This window comes from Lacerta agilis, chromosome 7 (assembly GCF_009819535.1).
Source record: "Lacerta agilis isolate rLacAgi1 chromosome 7, rLacAgi1.pri, whole genome shotgun sequence".
Lineage (NCBI taxonomy): Eukaryota > Metazoa > Chordata > Lepidosauria > Squamata > Lacertidae > Lacerta > Lacerta agilis.
In genome coordinates, this window is record NC_046318.1 from 14,278,767 (window position 1) to 14,299,040 (window position 20,274).

The 20,274-nt window shown below is 43.2% G+C and overlaps 1 protein-coding gene across 1 annotated transcript in view; it reads right to left on the reverse strand.

The window, feature by feature from the left end:
- The window catches only part of CDH18 (cadherin 18), a 201,751-nt gene that overhangs the window by 114,879 nt on the left and 66,598 nt on the right, over positions 1–20,274 (reverse strand). Inside the window, exon 3 of the mRNA XM_033154394.1 lies at positions 16,981–17,275. Coding sequence (XP_033010285.1) covers positions 16,981–17,275 — 295 coding nt within the window. The remainder of the gene's footprint in view (positions 1–16,980; positions 17,276–20,274) is intronic.

Sequence of the window (20,274 nt, forward strand, 5' to 3'; positions counted from 1 at the left end):
CTAATCATACCACAACTTTTTAACACCCCTCAAATCAGGATTTTTAAAGATGAAAAATTCAACACGCCCTACCATGCCATGCTTGTGTCTTTCCTGTAGAAGTTGCTTGAACCTGAGTGCTTTCCATAGAAGCTCACAGAGAAGACCTTGGAAATCTGATTAGGATGGTAGAGAAGCAGCCATGTGATCTAAACAAAGTGAGTGGGAGCATGAAATGTTTTGGCAAACTGAGGCTGGAGGTGTGTCAATCATCCCTGTGTGTAAAACCATGTCTACATCAAGGTTCACATCGTTCATTTTCTCCCCTCATGGGTGGATTATTGTAATCCACAGTCCGTGTTTATGTGGGTCCACCAATATAATAAGAAAATTAATGGGGAAAATTAATGGAAATGTCCAACCCCCTGTTGCTGATTTATAGAAATGGGTAGTTCTTCTTCCTAAGTAGGTGGTTGGGCTTTTCCTTTCCTACTGCTATCTGCCTCACTTTGTTCATTTTGCATATATGAAGGAGTACTACAGGATCTAGTCTGCTGCTTTGTGTTTGGTAACTGTGAATTTTTATTGCTCTAATTTGCTATGAACTCATTTCACATCTAGATGGGCTGTAGGGAGATAGGAGTTATGTGACTGCTTTGGCAATGCTTGACATTTGTTTAGTCACATGAAAATCCTATTATTATTATTATTATTATTAATAATACCCCGCCCATCTGCCTGGGTTTCCCCAGCCACTCTGGGCGGCTCCTAAGCCAATTACTAATCATTTAAACATATTATACCTGACCTTGTATTAATTCTGATCTATTCAATTCTCTATTTTCCATTTTCGGTGTAGATTCTCCATCATTCATAATCCCATTTTGTATCTTTTCAATTTTTCATTTCCATCAAGCTTCGTATTTCAATAAACCAAGTAATTTGTTTCAGTTACATACAGGAGTCTGCGGTTTTTGCTCAATGTGTGTAAGTTTTACTCCTTGGTCCATTGGGTTGCTACTAAGCAGGATCAAACCTTGACTGGGATCCCATGAGTGTTAGTGCATTGTCCAGGATTCAGAAGTGTGTGTGTGTGCTGATGTTGATTAGATCACCAGTTTAACAATTAGTGGGAGGGGGCAATTATATGTGTGACTTCATAATTTGTGGACTTGGACTAGATGCCACATCAACTGATGCTGTGGCACAAGCTCTTGCTTTCAAGTTCAATGAGACTGTCAAGACCCACAGCTTGACAGCTGCTCGGCTTGCTTTACATGACTTACAGACAGCCCCAGAGGCCTCTGGAGATAAGAAGCACCTCTTAGGGCATGCACACCCTGCCTCAAACCAGGAAGGAGGTCCTCTATCTTTATTCAGAGTGAATGAGTTCTCCGTTTCAGGAGGTCTAGCCATAAGCTTCTTATTCCAAGAATAATAAGAATTTGTCTGCGACAGGCTCTTCTGCCCGATCCTTCTCAGCTCTGCCTGCTTCCACTGAAACAGCAGAGGACTTGGCTTACAACATGACATTTTTAATGGTGATTAACAATAGGTAGGGCTGTTAAAAAGTCTGTACCCAGACCATCTAAAAACTCTACATCGTAAAAATATAATGCACCTTGTGCAATTGTAGTAAATTTGTATGGCTTCCAGCTTAGTACATTCTGCAATTGTATGTAGTCACTTGGCATTTTCTATTCTACTTTTGCAAAATTACATGGGCGAGGCAAAGAGCTATTATGCAGGGCATTGAAATAACACCTCCACTGGACATCTCATTCATTGGAGGCATCTCCCATATACATGCAAACACACTTGGCATAACCATTAAGCACTAGAAAATTGCTGTTTTTTAAAAAATAAAATAATAAAAGTTGAGGTAGCTGATTTTAGGGAACCATGCAGTATCACAGCGTACCTACAAACAGCCCTGATAACAGGTGTAACCCACTGAATGCAAAATAAATCCCTATACTTTTAACGGTGCCTGCAGGGCTGCCTCAAGAAAGTTTAAATGAACAGAATACCCAGAAACTTGATGGGTTGTGCCAAAACTCCTGTCAAGGCTTTCAACAATCCACTACGAAAACACACACTTTAATATCTACCACAAAGCATTTTTGCTATGTGCAGCAGTGAATATTGTAACATTAAACTGAAGAAGAAGAAATACAAATTAGAATTGCCATCGGGAGAAACTGTATGCATTTGAATGCATTTCTTTTCCATTTGGATTAATGGGGATTTGGGGAGCATTTTAATGGTTCACACTTTAAAATACTACTGAGAGGGTGCTATATTTTTTAACACTGGAATGGAAGCTTTTACTTTGCTGTTTTAATTGTGCCAATTATGCTATTGTAAATTGACAAAGTAGCCCATCCACTGAATGGCACTGACAGCAAGCCCCACATACACTATACTACACTATACTATACTAATTGTCAATGGTGCTCCAAAGTGTCAGGCACAAATTGTATCCAACCAAGTCAGATGGGTGGGGTACAATTAATATTTGTTATGCATTATTTATTTATGTATTTATGTATTATTATTATTATAATCATTATTATTAGCAAGGACTGAATCTATGACCTCTTGCATGCAAACAATGGGATCTATCACTGACCAATGGTAAAGGAGCAGATAGGCAACCAAACTAGATTTACATTCAATCTCATCTAATAAGATACTTTATTATATTTTATATACTGTTGTCCAATAATGGGCACATTCTCCTCTGAATTCCCAGCCTGTAGGTTTAGATGCAACCTTCCTGGATCGAAAGGGATTGAGCCGGTTAGGAATGAATGAAGTCAAGTTCTTGATCTCATTTGACGTAAGCGGGACAACATTTTTAACGTTAACTTTTAACTGATTTGTCAAGGCTGCGTAAATCCTGCGAAATACCCCTGAAAGAATTGCATCCAACTTTCTGATCCATATATTCTGTATTAAAAGGAAGGAAGAACTGGCCCTACTAAACATCTTCCAAGACAATAATGCCCACTTACACCACAAAGAACTCATAACCCACCTACTTTCAGCAGCCAGAAACATCATAACCAGACACTGGAGAGACCTGTCAGGAGTAAGCATGGACCAATGGTACCAAATAGTATGGGAAACAGCCTTACTAGAAAAATTAACCAATAAGCTGAAACTGACATGGGGACAAATAGAAGAAGACGCCTTCACCCAGATATGGCTCCCCCTTTATCACATACACAGCTCAACAAGATAATGGCAAAAACCCACCAACAAATCAATATGGCTAACCTGATCCAAAACACCCACCCACCCCACTCACACATGAAAACAAAGACCACCACAGCCAACCACAAATGAACAACAACACCCCAGGCCAACCCCAACCTCTCTCACCACCAAAGGAACACAAACGAACAACAGAGAACCTGCACAAGCAGCGCTGACATCAAACCCCACATATATTAAGTAAAATAGAAACATCATCACCCGACCCCACCCCCACCCCACCCATCTCCCTCCCATCCACCTCTTTCCCCCTTTTCTTCCTAATGTCTCAACAAATGAAACTGGTTTGTAAAAATGATACAAGGAAAAAATATGAGAGAGTGAAATTGCACATACTTTGTAAATCAAGAAATCTTTAATAAAAATACATTTTTTTTAAAAAAAGGAAGAAAACTTCAAAAAGTGGTGCTTTTGGAGTCCAACTGCAAGAAAAAGAACCAGTGGCTCGCACCTCCTGCTGATAAGAGGGGAAAGAAGTGGTTGCACAACAGGCTCTTGATTTTGAGAATGACATTGATGTGCTCTTTAACAATCTCCTTACTAAGCAGATACTGTAATGACTGGCTGAAAAGGCAGAAGGGAATCATGAGTGAAATTAAAAGTGAGGAACTTATGAATAGAGAAGGATGGGTCTTAAAAACAACAACAAAACACCCTAGCATTCTTTTCCCCTACAGCTTTTCATAATGGATTTCTTTGGAAGAAGAGATTTTCAGTTGTCCTGAATGGCACACAGATTTCTAGAATGGATCACCTCCCCAGGAATTGAGGCAAAGAATTAGCTTCAAAGTCAGCCAGGCAGTTGAACAATGAGAAGTTGCGGGGAATGGATGTAATGAGAAGAAAATAACTTGAGCAAATTATAATTGTGGAAGCTGCACGTTTTTGTCATTGGAGTCCAAGCCCAGCCTGCATAACCTGTGCATAACCTTCCTCTAAACCCAGGAACAACCTTTTCCACATCTACTGTGCCCTGATGAGCACTTGATAATTCTCTCTCCCTTTTGCAGTCCCACATAAAAGCAACATGATTTTTTAAAAAAACTTCCTGGTGAGCAGCCATGCCTGATGTCCAGGCCTGAGGCATTACACTGGTCGTCTCAAAATGCTGCAGGCTTCCCTCTAAATTCTTTACCGATTTTGCCAGAGGAGCAACCTCCAAACGAACTTTACATGTCACTTTTAGCACAGTCGAGCAAAAATCCCAACAGGATTTCTAAGAATCAGTCAGGTAAAGTAACTTGCCCAGGACCCGCTTCTATGGATGGGAAGCTGCACTACAGATGCAGGATAATGTTACCTTCTGGTAGGCACAATGCTGAAGTAGTTCTTTATTACAGCCGACGACCAGCACACACACACACACACACACACACACACACACACAAAGACACATACAGAACATGCTGAATATGGGCCATATGAACTGTATTTTAAAAAGGCTTAGTGCATCCAAGATGTGTCAGCAGGTCCTACACACAAGTAGGAATCTGGCAGAGACTGGGCAAGACTCGTTCGCAAGACTCAAAAGCTTTCTCCAGCCCGAACAACACAGCGACTGATGCCTCAGAGACATCAGCACACTTCAGGAACAGCAGAGTATGGGCAGTCAGCGTAACAGACTCAGTAGTGCAGCATTTTGGCTAAACTACTTTATTTACATATAATTCACTCGGAGAATTCTAACTCAGCTCCTTCCTCTTCAGCATCAGACAGCAAAGAGAAGGAACAAAGGACAAAAATCACGGAAACACAGTAATAAAAACATCCTGTCTCCATTAATTCCCACAATGTGGAGTGAAAACATACACCGTCATGTGATAAAAACAATCCCATGACTGCAAGCACGGGAAAAGAATCCTAACAAGATGGTGCTATTCATGCAGGCCAGAGAGCCTTCTGGAGAGCAGTTTAAACAATCCCACCCTCCTCAGTGTTACTCATGTTGCTGTTGCTGCAGCAAACTAGTTTTTGCACAGGGTGTTGTGTCTACAAAAACAAAATAGTTCAATAACTGTTCAGCCTCTGAGCTTTGGTGTGATATAAGTGAAGAACAAATTGGATTATGCCAGGCTCAGGGTCTCCGAGGTGGTGGCTCAGCAGATACTGAAGTCCCTTCTCCAAAAGCTCTGACAAACCTATTCTTTATTGGAAAGGGTTCCCCCCCATAAGGCTTCATATTATTGATTATCTGCAGGCTCTTATACTTTGTATGTGTGGATGTTTAGCTGAGATTCCTGCATTGCAGGGGGTTGGACTAGATGGGCCTTGGGGTCCCTTTCAGCTCTACAATTCTATGTTCTTGATTGTCTGATGTTGTTTTGTGATTTATTTACTATTTACATTGCAGTTTTGTTATGCAAACTGACTTGGGGGAATCAAGGTTGGTCTATAAATGACTAAAACCAGCATAAATAAATAAATGACAGCAACAGAAGGACAAGCATGGCTTCAAGTTACAATAAAGGAGATTCTGACGAAACACCAGGAATAACTTCCTGACAGTAAGAGCTGTTCAACAGTTGAACAGTTTTCTTTGGGAAGTTAACAACTCTCCTTCCGTGGAGGTTTTTAAGCAGAGGGCGAGATGACACTTGGAGTCCCCTGCAACTCTACAATTCTATGTTTATATGGCATTCTGAGCATTCAAATTGTTCTCTGTGAGATCCTCTGTACAAGCACGCATTCAAAACAATACCAGATGCAAAAAAATACATTCTAGGGAGCAACATGAATACTCACACTGGTTCAGATGCTACAATAGGAAGCTGTTGCCACAAAGGCTCTGGTTTGGTTCTTCTATGCTGTTATAGCAACTGTGTCGACATATACGGTTCCAGATAGAGATAAATTAGAAATATATATATTGAAAGGAAATGTGCTTTCTTTGCAGTGAGAATCACTGTACCTTTTATTTTGCACATAGTACATACTTATAATATAAAGGTTTTTTCTACACTGGCAATTTCCTAAAAGAAGATTAGTATCCATGCATGAACAATAATATAAATGACAATACAAGTGCTCTTTTGCATAATACAACTGGCCACCCAATCTGTGCATGCACAGTATATAATCACTGAATATTTCATATTTTACAATATAATTTGTGGACGGTAATCTTTTCTTGGGAAAGGGCCATTAGAAGAACACAAATATTATTGTAAGACTTTCAGGCAAATGGGGGAAAATCATATTGGCTTGTATTTAATAAGTATGTTTATAATATCTTATTCTTTTAATGAGATGGGCACAATATAGGCAAAGTTAGGCACTTGTATAGGGACGTGGGTGGCAGTGTGGTCTAAACCACAGAGCCTAGGGCTTGCCGATCAGAAGGTCGGTGGTTCGAATCCCTGTGATGGGGTGAGCTCCCACTGTTCGGTCCCAGCTGCTGCCCACCTAACAGTTCAAAAGCACATCAAGTGCAAGTAGATAAATAGGTACTCCTCTGGCGGGAAGGTAAACAGCGTTTCCGTGCGCTGCTCTGGTTTGCCAGAAGCGGCTTAGTCATGCTGGCCACATGACCAGGAAGCTGTCTGTGGACAAATGCTGGCTCCCTCGGCCTATAGAGCAAGATGAGCGCCCAATGCCAGAGTTGTCAGCGACTGAACCTAACAGTCAGGGGTACCTTTACCTTTACCTAGGCACTTGTATATCCCTCTGATTTCAATTTATTTGATCTGCTTTTTTGACAGGCCATATTCTACAGGGTATGGTCTGAAGACACATCAGGCCAACACCTTGCTGAAGCTAAGCAGGTCAGGCTCTGTTCACTGCTTGGATGGGTGACTGCCTGCAAACCCCACGTCTTGGGTTCCATAATGGAAGAAAGAAAGGTGAGCTCCAAATGTAAGAACATACATAAATAATAAATATATGTGGCAACATATATCCTGAGTTTTGATGGTGTACCTACTCTTGGTACGAAAGAAAGATAAGAGGACACACAGTCTAGAGACTCAAAGTGCCTTCACAATTATTTTATTTCCAGAAAGCAGTTATGTTAATTCCAGGAACTCACAAAAAAATACTGAGTTCTCTTATACCATTCCCAGAAAACCTACTTATAAAAGAATTGCTTTGAGGAATCATCTCTCTTTAAGGTAGGCACAAATATTTTGAAGGGAGGGAGTTTAATTATTCATTTGAAACATAAAGCAAATGACTCCCATCACTATTTATTAACAGCTCCATCTGAGAGACAAGTAACAGTTCTGCCATGGAGGAAGATGGAAGAAAATCAATTAGACTAATTAGATAGGCAGCAACAGGCCGAAAAATGAAGTCCAACAGGAAATTGTAAGCAAAGAACATTATTAAAATTGACCCAAGTCTCAGCCTGTCAGTGGCACTTTGTATTCCTCTGTTTCAGTCTTAAACTTAAGACTCTGTCTGAGATTTGGAAGATGTAACATTTGTGATTATAGTAGAGATGTCCCCTCACCCACCAAACACACAGTCTTCTCTCTTTATGCTCCTTATGCTTTCGTATGTAGGAAGAGATGCTGGAGGAATTCTAGGCATCCATATTATGAGACAAACTTGCCTGATGTGCATCTCCTGGATTAATTCACAGCTCAAACAAGTTCCTGCTCAGCATCCACACTCCCCGATATAGTTCTGCTAAGTGGTCTGAGCAGATTACCTTTTATATCTTTGGTGTTTTTAAAACAGCAATAGCCAATTGGAGCTCTTAGGAAGTAGGCTGAAAAGTGGGCCAAAAATGACACCGAGAGTAACGTTGTGACAAAATTGTGTCCAAAATAGAGAATATTTGAAACACTCGAAAATACTCCATCTTTACGCTGTGCTACTTTTCAAAGCTGTTACAATATATAAATGTTGCGCTTCAAGACCCCCCCCCCCCCAAGCCACCCCCAGGAGAATAAAGACACAAGGACACAGAATTTACGTTAATGTTAATGGGCAAAATTTAGGCCACAACTTTATTGGTTACAGAATGTGAGTGGTATTGGCTTAGGCATTGGCATCAACAATGTCTGACTCCCGCCCACCTTGCAGGAAGTCTGGAAGGGTAAACCACCAGTAGGGGGAGCCCCGCTGAGGCAGATCGAATCAAGCCCCCCTGGGTTTCCTGCTGGGGTTGTGGCATGGCCCCAGCCCCTCCCCAGGCTTCGGACAAGATCCAAACCCCCGGATTCCTTTAACGGAATACCCTTACATATAGAGGGGCAGGTGATGGCTTCACCTCCCCGGAAGAGGAGCTTCTAGAATCATGCCACAGTTTAAATTGGCCCCCCGGATACACCCTCACAGCACTCTGATTGGCTGCCTGGCAAATGTCATGGCCGGGCCACCCTCAGTGTGATGCGGGATGCTACCTCACACCATGCTGAGGCAGGGGTGGGATCTGGTGGCCCGAGCGCAACCTGGTCCCACTAGGAAGCAGAACCGATTTTTTTGTACCCCTTTCGTTATTCCTTTTGGACTTACTTATCCGACTTCATTGTGTTTATATGTGTGTCATTTTGTATTTGTGTTGTAAACAGTCCTGTGATCTTTGAATGAAGGGTGGTATATAAATTTAATTAAGAATAAGGATAAAGAATAAGAATATATGGTAGAAAATAGCTGCCACTATAGAGCAGTGGAAATGGTCTGAAACAATTTTTTGGAGTGCAATCCTAGACGCCTCCCTTTCCATGGAGGCTCCGGTTACAGCAACAGTTAAGGCGACATTTTCCCATCTGCGCTGTATCAAACAGTTGGTCCCCTACCTTTCCCGCCCCGATCTGACCACAGTGATCCATGTGACGGTCACCTCCAGGCTAGACTACTGTAACTCGCTCTACGCAGGGCTGCCTTTGAGACTGTCCCAGAAACTCCAGCGGGTGCAGAACGCTGCAGCGAGGGTCCTCACGGGGACCTTGCCATGGGAGCATATTCACCCAGTGCTTTACCAGCTGCACTGGCTCCTGGTGGAGTACCGGGTCAGGTTCAAGGTGCTGGTTCTGACCTTTAAAGCCCTATGTGGCTTAGGACCCTCGTACCTACGGGACCGCCTCTCCTGGTATGCCCCACAGAGGACCTTAAGGTCCACAAATAACAATAGTTTAAGGGTCCGGGCCCAAAAGAAGCCAGGTTATCCTCCACAAGGGCCAGGGCTTTTTCAGTGTTGGCTCCGACCTGGTGGAATACTCTGTCCCACGAGACTAGGGCCATGAGGGACCTGACCTCCTTCCGCAGGGCCTGTAAGACAGTGTTATTCCGCCTGGCCTTTAATCTAGCCTGATCCCCTATTCCTTTTCCCCTTCCCTTTTTTTTCTGAAGAAACCCTTCTGGGTCCCTACATTAAAATTCCTCCCTGGTCTCCCTACTGGCCTAGCATGACTAACCTGGCCAGTTAGCCTTGGGGATCCTACTGATGTTTGTTTTTATGCTGTTCATTAGCTGTTTTAATCATTGTCTTATATTTGTTGTTAGTCACCCTGAGCCCGGTCTTTGGATTGGGAAGGGCGGGGTAGAATAATAATAATAATAATAATAATAATAATAATAATAATAATAATAATAATAATTCATAAAGGGACCAGAATGGAAATAGACCAGTCCACCCAACTCTATATGTAAGCCACTAGAAGTTTTCAAATCTTGCACCCAGTTCTGTGAGCCTTATTCACAGGGTCACCATGGCAGCTTGTCAAAACAGAATGCAACTATCCTCTGCAGCTACTAAATCAGCAGCCAGGTAGCAGAAGGTCTCAATAAGCGTATACAGAAATTCGCCTTTGGGGTACTGCCCCTACTGGCTTTTCTGCCTAACTTTCTGCTTTGCTTAGTGACTTAGCAGCTCACATGCCTGCTGACACATCTACTGTGCAGATCATTTATCTGTCAAGATCATCATTCTGCCTTATTCTCCTTTTCCAGACCACCAGCTTTGGCATTCTGATCCCAAAGCTGTTTTCTATAAAAAGTCAACAGCAGCAGCTGCTGCAATAACATTGTTAGCGAGGACAATTGATAGGACAGCTGGCCAGACAACATAACTGCTAAGTATCTCTTTTCCATAAGCTGTACTCATTTTTAAAAACAAAACAAAACAAAACAAAACTGATCTTCAATCAGACTGAAGAAAATCAGAGATACAGGTGTCCGCAAGAAGTTTTAGGATGGAAGAGGACATGCAAACTGAAGCTTGATACAGGTAAGCTAAAAGTACTGTGGGTGGGTAAATCTGCATGGTTGGATGAAGGTATGCTTCCAGTGATGGATGGGGCTGTATCAGGTTCACAATCTGGGGAGTTCTCCAAAACTTCACTATAAATGAAGGCATCAGTTCCCAAGAATACCTTGTATCAGTTTATTTGTTAGCACTGACTCTGTATGGAGAGAGAGGAACTGACTGCTGTCACTCATGCCCTAGTTACGACTACTCACTCACTGGATCATCACCTTGTCATGGTGAGTGTCTTTGAAATATTTTACACATCACTTGGAAAGCCAGGCGAACTAATGCCAGTGTACTGGAAGAAACAAAGATCACCAGTGTCAAAGTGATGGTTCTTCAACATCAACTTTGTTGGACTAGTCATGTTGTGCAGATGCCTGATTATCGTCTTCCAAAGCAACTACTCTATTCCGAACTTAAAAATGCTGGTGGTCAACAAAAGAGGTTTAAAGACTCTCTCAAGGCAAATCTAAAAAAAAAAAAAATGTAGTATAAACACTGACAACTGGGAAACACTGGCCTGTGAACACTCCAATTGGAGAACAGCCTTTACCAAACGTGCCATGGGCTTTGAAGATGCTCCAACTCATGGTGAAAGGGAGAAAAGTGCTAAGAAGAGAGCATGCTTGGCAAACCCTCACCTTGATCATCTCCCACCTGGAAACCTATGTCCCCTCTCTGGAAGGAAGTGTGGATCCAGAATTGGCCTCCACAGTCACTTACGGACTCACTGTTAAAATCGTGTTTATGGAAGACAATCTTACTCGGCTACGAGTGATCACCAAAGGTAAGAGAGTTACAACCAGCACAAAATTGCTGCCATAAGCAGCAACAAAAAGAGGTGATGGTACTCCATACTGGTGAGTACCATCATGAGAAAGGACCGACTATAATACCGTCTACATGTGGTTCCCTTTAAATACAGTTTGGTAGATTCAATACAGCTATATGGTTGCTAACACCTCTTTTGCACTGGTAACTCTAGTTACCAGCATATTACAAGGCATGATTTAAAGTACTGGGGGATATCATTGAAACCCTAAATGGTGTGGAACCTGGTTAAACCTATATGAACCTGCCTGGAGCTAGATATTTGTGACATATGCCTCCCTTGAACATCCATCATTAAGTTCATTCAGATTGGCAGGCACAAGAGACAAGGCCTTTTCACTAGCTACCCATCACTGTAGAACTTTATCCTGTGTGGAATGAATCTGAATATTTCTTTGGTTTAATTCAAGTGGGCTTTATAAAGAAAGCTGTTCCAAGCTGCTATGAATTGAAGGAAGTTCAATTTTTATGATGTTGCAGTAGATGGTTTTCAGGGGTGGCATTCCAGAGGTTGATAAGAGTAGAACTCCAATCAGCCACGACCACTAGGCTGTTGGAATCTGGAGGGCATGCAACATTAGGGCAGGGGCACAGGTTCCCCACTCACAGTTCAATTGTTTTATATCTTATGTTTTGAATTTTTATTCTTTTCATTTTCTTTCAACCCAGGTTTGATCATGAAAGAAATGCAAGAAAAGAGGTGAGTCAGGAGAGGGACACCAGTTCTTTAAGGCCAGAATGAAGTGGTGAGCTACCTTTGAAGGTGTCCCGGAAACTACAATTAATCCAGAATGCGGCAGCTAGACTGCTGACTGGGAGTGGCCGCCAAGACCATATAACATTGAAGACCTACCTACATTGGCTCCCAGTACATTTCCAAGCACAATTCAAAGTGTTGGTGCTGACCTTTAAAGCCCTAAATGGACTTGACCCAGTATACCTGAAGGAGCGTCTCCACCCCCATCGTTCAGCCCGGACACTGAGGTCCAGCTCTGAGCACCTTCTGGCAGTTCCCTCACTGCGAGAAGTGAGGTTACAGGGAAACAGGCAGAGGGCCTTCTTGGTAGTGGCGCCTGCCCTGTAGAACGCTCTCCCATCAGATGTCAAGGAAATAAACAACTACAGTAGTACCTCGGGTTACAGATGCTTCAGGTTACAGATGCTTCAGGTTACAGACTCCGCTAACCCAGAATACCTTGGGTTAATAACTTTGCTTCAGGATGAGAACAGAAATTGGGCGGTGGCAGTGCAGCAGCAGCAGAAGGCCCCATTAGCTAAAGTGGTGCTTCAGGTTAAGAACAGTTTTAGGTTAAGAACGGACCTCCAGAACGATTTAAGTTCTTAACCGGAGGTACCACTGTATCTGAATTTTAGAAGACATCTGAAGGCAGCTCTGTTTAGGGAAGTTTTTAATGTTTGATGTTTTATTGTGTTTTTAATATTCTGTTGGGAGCCACCTAGAGTGGCTGGGAAACCAGGTCAAATGGGCAGGGTATAAATAAATTATTATTATTATTATTATTATTAGGCATTCATATCCTGGTGAAATGAGTCTGATCTCTCCTGTTTGGTGTTCTTGCTGGAATAGCAGTTGGAGACTCTTTTGAACCCAGACGATGAATGGGGAGACAGACGTTTGGGCTATTCAGTTTCCCTTGTAATGTCATCTCAGGACATTTCTCACCATAAGATCAGCGATATAATTTTTGCTGAAAATGCCAAAATGGACTTTAAATATATGAAGAATTCTAAGTCCTCAGTTTGGTATATTAAAAATAAATCTGGCCATAAAAGAGCTGCTTATCTCTGGGAATTAACCTCCCCCCCCACCCTCGGTTACATATGCATTTACTAAGCTTAGATTTCAAACTATGCCCACAGAATATCTGACCAGTAAATTCTTTAATAAGCCAACAAAATGACTGCCTTTGTGCCAGAGGATCAGGCCAGATTGAAGCACGCTCAATGTCCTCTATTGCCCTGTATACCACTCACCTAGGGAGTAATTTCCCTCTGCCTTTCAGAATTTTCTAGAAGAGGAAACAAATAATTTCAAAATTAGATGGCTGCTGGGTGATCCATACAAGTTTGTTACCTCTAGGTACAGGAAAGAGGAAAGCTACCTTCTATGCAATATTTGGTACGTGCAATTCATTGGATATGGCTTTCACCCATCAAGAATGCATGGAAGACTGTGGAATGACACTTTCAAATTAATTACTTTATCAATGATTGTGAAAACACAGAGCTGAACAGTAGCTATGTCTTATTAGGGGCAAATCTGCACTCTGGAAAGGGAGACTGGCAGGAGATGCATTTGTTGTAATCATTACGTAATTCTGTTAAAATTTGAATTCAATGAAATAATTTTTTTTTTATTTTTTTTTACAAAAAGAATACAGAAAGAAAGTATTCCTAGCCATGATGACTATTTTCTACATCCATTTCCAGAGGCAATATGCCTCTTAGTACCAGGTGCTAGGAATCATAGGTGGACAGAATGCTGTTGTGCTCACTGCCTTCATCCTTCACACAGGCATTTGATTGGCCACTTTGAGAACAGAATGCCGGGTAAGATGGACCACTGTTGTAATCCAGAAGGGCTTTTGTATGTTCTTAGGTTGGCTGTGAGTCCTGGAAGACCTGCCCCCTGCCTTGCAGGCCTTTCCCCACCTAACCTGGAGGACAGGCCCCTGACTGACTTCAGCTAGAAAAGTTGAGTCTGTCGAAGAGGCCAGAAGCCATATTCCTGTGCCTTAGTGCAGACCCAGGTCATTGAGCCTGAGCTTCCACAGCTGCCGCCTGCCTTGAACGAGCATTGCCAGGATTTGAAGCAACAACAGCAGATGCATTGTATGCTTAAGATTTTATTTTCTTGCCAATTACGTTGTTTTAAATGTGCCTTTTATATTTGACTCCCTTTAGCAATGTTTTATTTCTGAAACCTTTAAGTTTTGGGTTAGCTATGTTGCTTTGAATGTATACTTTATAGTGGACTTTCTTCAGTAAAGTTTTATTTGATATTTTTTTCTTAAAAATACGAAGTGGTATAGAAAGGAAATTAATAATAATAATATTTAATAATGATGATGATGCTTCTCTTCTGTGCCCCGAGAACCTTTTCTGCTTGGCTATTGATAATCCAAGTGTTTTCAGCATGGCTCTGGGTGGTCATAGGCAAACCTTTGAACATACATTTTATTACATCTGCTCCAATGTGTGGCAAATACAGTGGTACCTCGGTTTTCTAACATCTCAGAAGTTGCAGTTACAGGTAGGTAGCCGTGTTGGTCTGCCATAGTCAAAACAAAATAAAATAAAAAATTCCTTCCAGTAGCACCTTAGAGACCAACTAAGTTTGTTCTTGGTATGAGCTTTCGTGTGCATGAAGTGTGCATGCACACAAAAGCTCATACCAAGAACAAACTTAGTTGGTCTCTAAGGTGCTACTGGAAGGAATTTTTTATTTTATCTCAGAAGCTGAACGTTTGTTTTGGTTTCCGAATGCAGAAAACCCAGAAGTAAATGATTCCATTTTCCAATGCACCCCAGAAGTAAATGGCTTCCGCTGAGTCCTCCCCTTCAAATTTCTCCATTAAATTTGCAGACTGCTCTTTGTGCCTTGGTTTTTGAATGTTTCAGAACTTGAACGGTCTTCCAGAAATGATTACGTTCAAAAACTGAGGTACCACTGATGCAAAAACAAAGAATAACAAACCAAGCCACCCCAGGATAAATATATATATATATATGAATCTCAATCATCTGCACAGCGGATATCTTCATCTGCACTTGCTGCACAGCTTGATAAAGCTAACTTGGTTCATCTACACAACAGGACACCTGCAAACTAATTGGGCCATTGTACACACCTTATGTGGAAGTGAACAAGCACGGCAATTTCCTTGCTCATAGAAGGTTTTACCATTTATGACATTACCATACCATTCACATTTCTCTTTCCTCCCTACCCGGCATAAACAAATGTTGATGTTGTCTGCCACAACTGATGCATTAGCATGAACAATCATCATCGTTACCATCATTGTCATTCAGAGTGATGACAAACCATCAAGGTGCATGTAGGCATCTCTCTCACATGCATATAATCGAAACGCTTTCGAGAGGCCAGCAATTCAATTCACTCCCAAGGAGCTCTTACAGCTACATTCAAAACTAACCAACCTTGGCCAGGCAGCCCCTTGCTACTAAAACAGATAGAAAGAAGTAATGAGCCAATCAGATACATTGCATAAATGCCCTTGAGAGGTTTGTGGGCTTCTAATTGTTCTCTATGAAGGGCCACCCTCATCACCCCTTTCACCATCAGGCAAGCAGCAAAACCTCAGAGCAGGCAGGATTAAATTCCAGAACCGCTTTCTTCAGGAAGACCAGCAACGTCGCTTCCCTCCCTGTTGCTGCTCACTACTATGCAGCCAGCAGAAAATACGGGCTTTATTTGTTCAGTCTAGCTCTCTTCTGTCTACTGACAGCCACTCTCTAAGGCAGTGGTTGGCAAACTAAGAGGTTGCCCCCCCCCAGGCTCGCAAATCTGGCCCGCAGACCCTGCCGTCCGCTCGGTCAGTCCCCACGAACTGCGGACACCTCACCACGTGGGGACTGACTTCCGCGATGCTGGCACAGCTTCCGGGCAGGTGGCAACGCTGGCACGGCTTCGGATTGGCTGCAGGGAGTTCCTGCAGCTAATCTGAAGCCTCAACACCCACAGCTGAGGTAAACGCAGCGCAGCCATGGACGGAGAGGCTGGCAGGTGGGCGGCGGGTCTGGGCTGTGCCGTGGGCATTGTGATGGGTGCGTCGTGGGGCTTTTGCCGGAGCTTGGCGCGCCAGCCAGCCCCGCGCCTGGTGCCCGGCTCGGCACTGCTGCTGGTGGCACACTCAGCGGCCACGCTGGAGCAGCTGGAGGGTGAGCTGTGTGCCGCCTGCCCAGTGCTCTGCATACATGGCCTGCCCACCAACCTGGCCTCGGATGATGGGCCACAGAGCCTGGTGCATGCCACCTGGGAGCTCTGCGGGGATGGGCTGATGGAGCGGCTGCTGCTCGTCAACAACGCCAGTGAGCGGGCAGTGCTGAGATGCACTCCTGAGCATGTGCAGAGTGTGTTTCTCCTCCAGGTCTGGAGGCAGCTGCGGGACTGGCTTGCAGGGTATTTATATTTTTCAAAATATAGTCCAGCCCTCCCCCCCCCAAGGTCTGAGGAACAGTGGACCGGCCCCCTGATGAAAAAGTTTGCTGACCCTTGCACTAAGGTGTGACTGGTTTCCCCCTGTTCTGCTACCTACAGCCCTTTTAAGTAGAGATGCCAGGAATCAAGGGGCATTAAGCAGAGGGGAGAAAGAGAGAGCATGATATTTTTTCCCACATCAGCATGGGAATGCAGTGGTGACAACAGCTCCACATGTTCTGCCTGCTTTGTAGCTGCAACAAAACATGGGATCCTTGCCAGTAAAGAAATATAAGGCAATCCTAAAGGAGCCGGCAAACTTCTAAGAAGATGATGGGTGATAGGTAGTGCCTTCCAAATGTCACAAACAGCACAAAGGAACTAATGCACACCATTGCAAGCACATTACTCTAGGTATCTCAAAAAAGCAAGCATAACCACCTGCTAAATAACAGGAGAAAGCCCACAGAATCAAGTGCACAGTAACGCAAATCCCATTTGTTCTCCTTACCCATATCAGACATCTCTGGCACGGTAACGATGTAAGGTCCATCTGTGAATTTTGGTGCGTTGTCATTGATGTCTTGTACTTTAATGATAAACTCCGATTCAGGTTCAAGTGGCTTGTTTGTCCGTCTGTCGATGGCTTGCGCATGCAGCACGTAGTGGGTCTTCTTTTCTCGGTCTAGGCTTTTGGTTGAATGGATGTCTCCCGTCGTGTCGTCAATAATAAAGATAGTCCCAGCCCCTTCACCTGTAAGGATGTATTTGACTGATCCATCACCTTTGTCAGAATTGGAATGCAGCTGTAAAAGAAAATGGGAAAAAAGGAAAGGGAAATATGCAATACATGTGATATACCATATATACTTGAGTATAAGCCTAGTTTTTCAGCACATTTTTTTTTGCTGAAAAAGCTGCCCTCGGCTTATACTCGAGTGAGGCGGGTGGTGGGGGTGGCGAGAAAGAAGCCCTTTCTCTCCACTCGTGCCGCCACCCGCTCTCCCCAGTCAACCATTCCTTAAGAAGTGTACAAGAACGGCAGTTCTTTACTCTCCCCAGGCAGCTTGTTCCATTCCTGAACTGCTCGCATAAATGCAAACTTGGCAAAGGAAGAAGAGGAAGGAGCAGCCCAAAGGGTTGCTTTCGGGCTGTTCGTTCCTCCTCCTCCTCCACAGCAGCAAAGGTGAACCAGCTTATACTCGAGTCAATAAGCTTTCCCAGGTTTTTGCAGGAAAATTAGGTGCCTCGGTTTATATTCGGGTCGGCTTATACTCGGGTATATATACGGTAATACTTCATTATGGTACAGGCTTGTTTGGTTGGTGAGGGAAAGCAATTATGTCATCAGCACTGCTCAAAGGTAGGAACTGTCCAACTTTTGCCAGGATGGTTCTCCTGAACTGAAAGCAAGCCCCATTAATTTGTCAGAACATCAGAAATACAACAAAGGCAAGTTCCCTGGCAGGGCTAAGTTTTGTCCTTAGGTAAAGGGTAAAGGGACCCCTGACCATTAGGTCCAGTAGCGGACGACTCTGGAGTTGCAGCACTCATCTCACTTTACTGGCTGAGGGAGCCTGTGTACAGCTTCCGGGTCATGTGGTTAGCATGACTAAGCCACTTCTGGCGAACCAGAGCAGTGCATGGAAACGCCATATACCTTCCCGCTGGAGTGGTACCTCTTTATCTACTTGCACTTTGACATGCTTTCGAACTGCTAGGTTGGCAGGAGCAGGCACCGAGCAACGGGAGCTCACCCCTGTCGCAGGGATTCGAACCGCCGACCTTCTGATCAGCAGGCCCTAGGCTCTGTGGTTTAACCCACAGCAAACAAAGTAGCAAGATCACAAAGCCTGTATAAACATTTCAAGAGAAGTACGTAAGGGAGGAGCTCTTTAGAAACAGGGAATTCTCCCAATGACTCCAAGCACATATGAGCATTAATAGTGTGAGCTAACAAATCCCTTCCCTGAGAGCCAGTGTGGTGTAGTGGTGAAGAGCGGGAGTCTCGTAATCTGGTGAACCAGGTTCACATCTCCGCTCCTCCACATGCAGCTGCTGGGTGATCTTGGGCTAGTCACACTTCTTTGAAGTCTCTCAGCCCCACTCACCTCACAGAGTGTATGTTGTGGGGGAGGAAGGGAAAGGAGAATGTTAGCCGCTTTGAGACTCCTTCGGGTAGTGATAAAGCGGGATATCAAATCCAAACTCCTCCTCCTCCTCCTCCTCCTCCTCCTCCTCCTCCTCCTCCTCCTCCTCCTCTTCTTCTTCTTCCCTACCAACGGACACGGCATATTGTATTGAAACTATGAGTGATGGATAAGCATGGTGGCTTGGAGCTCAGCTGAGATACAAACTGGGAAGGGCCAGAGAACAGCACGTACATGTCTCTCCACACCTCTGTAAGGTTACAATGTTCATACATGGAGTTGTATAGAAAAGGAGGTGCTTGGCAATATAAGGTCACAGAAACAGGGGGGTTGAAGTGGAAGATCCTGAAAAACGACACAGTTGGCAGGATAATATCTTGAAGAGCAGAACTCCACACCAAAACCTTCCATTGTGGGTCCCACTTGTTGGTCACTATCACTGATATAGTTCAATAATACTAACAGATGTCTCTGCTTAAAGTCAACTCTTTCTATGATCCTGAGCTCTAAAATGACCTATGCATTTAATCTAGACCAGTGTTTCCCAAACTTTGGTCTCCAGCTGTTTTTGAACAACAATTCCCATCATTCCTGACCACTGGTTCTGCTGGCTAGGGATGACAGGAGTTGTAGTTCAAAAACAGCTGGAGACCCAAGTTTGGGAAAACCTGTTATAGATTATGAAGCTTTTTTTCTGTCCATGAAATAGGAGATCCCACCCTTTGACATTACTTCTATCTTCCAGATTTTAAATGCTATGCCCCTCATTTTCCATGTACATAGTCTTTTCCAGCTGCACAAAATTATGTGGGGAAGGGCAGTGGTACACCCTAGTTGGCCCTTTCAATGTGTGGATCTCATTCATATGTGATATTAGACACTTTCTGACACGTGGGGATAGGCTAAAAAGACTCAAGGAGAAGTAGGCAAAAGAAAGACGTTAGCACATTTAAGATAAATCCTGATAGTCTGCTTAACGCCCATTTTGTGCCATTTTCCCGCTAAGAGTTTTCCCAGATACGAACAAAATGTTGGCAGTATTAAGTCCTCAGTTCTCTTCAGGGGCTAAAGGGATCTCTGCCATTCTGGAGAAAGGTGAATAGTGTCAATTTTGTGTGATGTTTTAGCTCAAAACCTAAAGTGTAAAATCTGTCAGAGTAATAAAATCTATGCTACATTCCATTGCTGCAAATGCCCAAATATGCTAAAATCGCCCGGGCATCTGCTAATGAAAAACCTAATTAGGGGAGAGGAGGAGAGAGAAAGAGCAAACACCAGGACTTAGGTTTGTAGATTCTGAGAACTTTTTGTCTTTTTACACTCCACACTGGAAAAAAAAAAAAAACGCGTCTGAGCTACCTCTGTTCCTTTCTCCTGATAAACTTTTCTTCAGTGAAATATACCGGTTTTTGTTCTGAAAACAGTATCCAAACTCTGAAGCAGTAAGAGATTCTGTATGGCGCATATATATATATATATATATATATATATATATATATATATATCTATACACACACACACACACACACACACACACACACAAAACGCTCATCTCAAGTGCTTCTCTGCATCCAAGGGTTAGCATTTTATGTCTCAATGGTGGTAAAATAGAAGAAAGATAATGTCAACAAAGGTGTTGCTATTATCAAGATTTC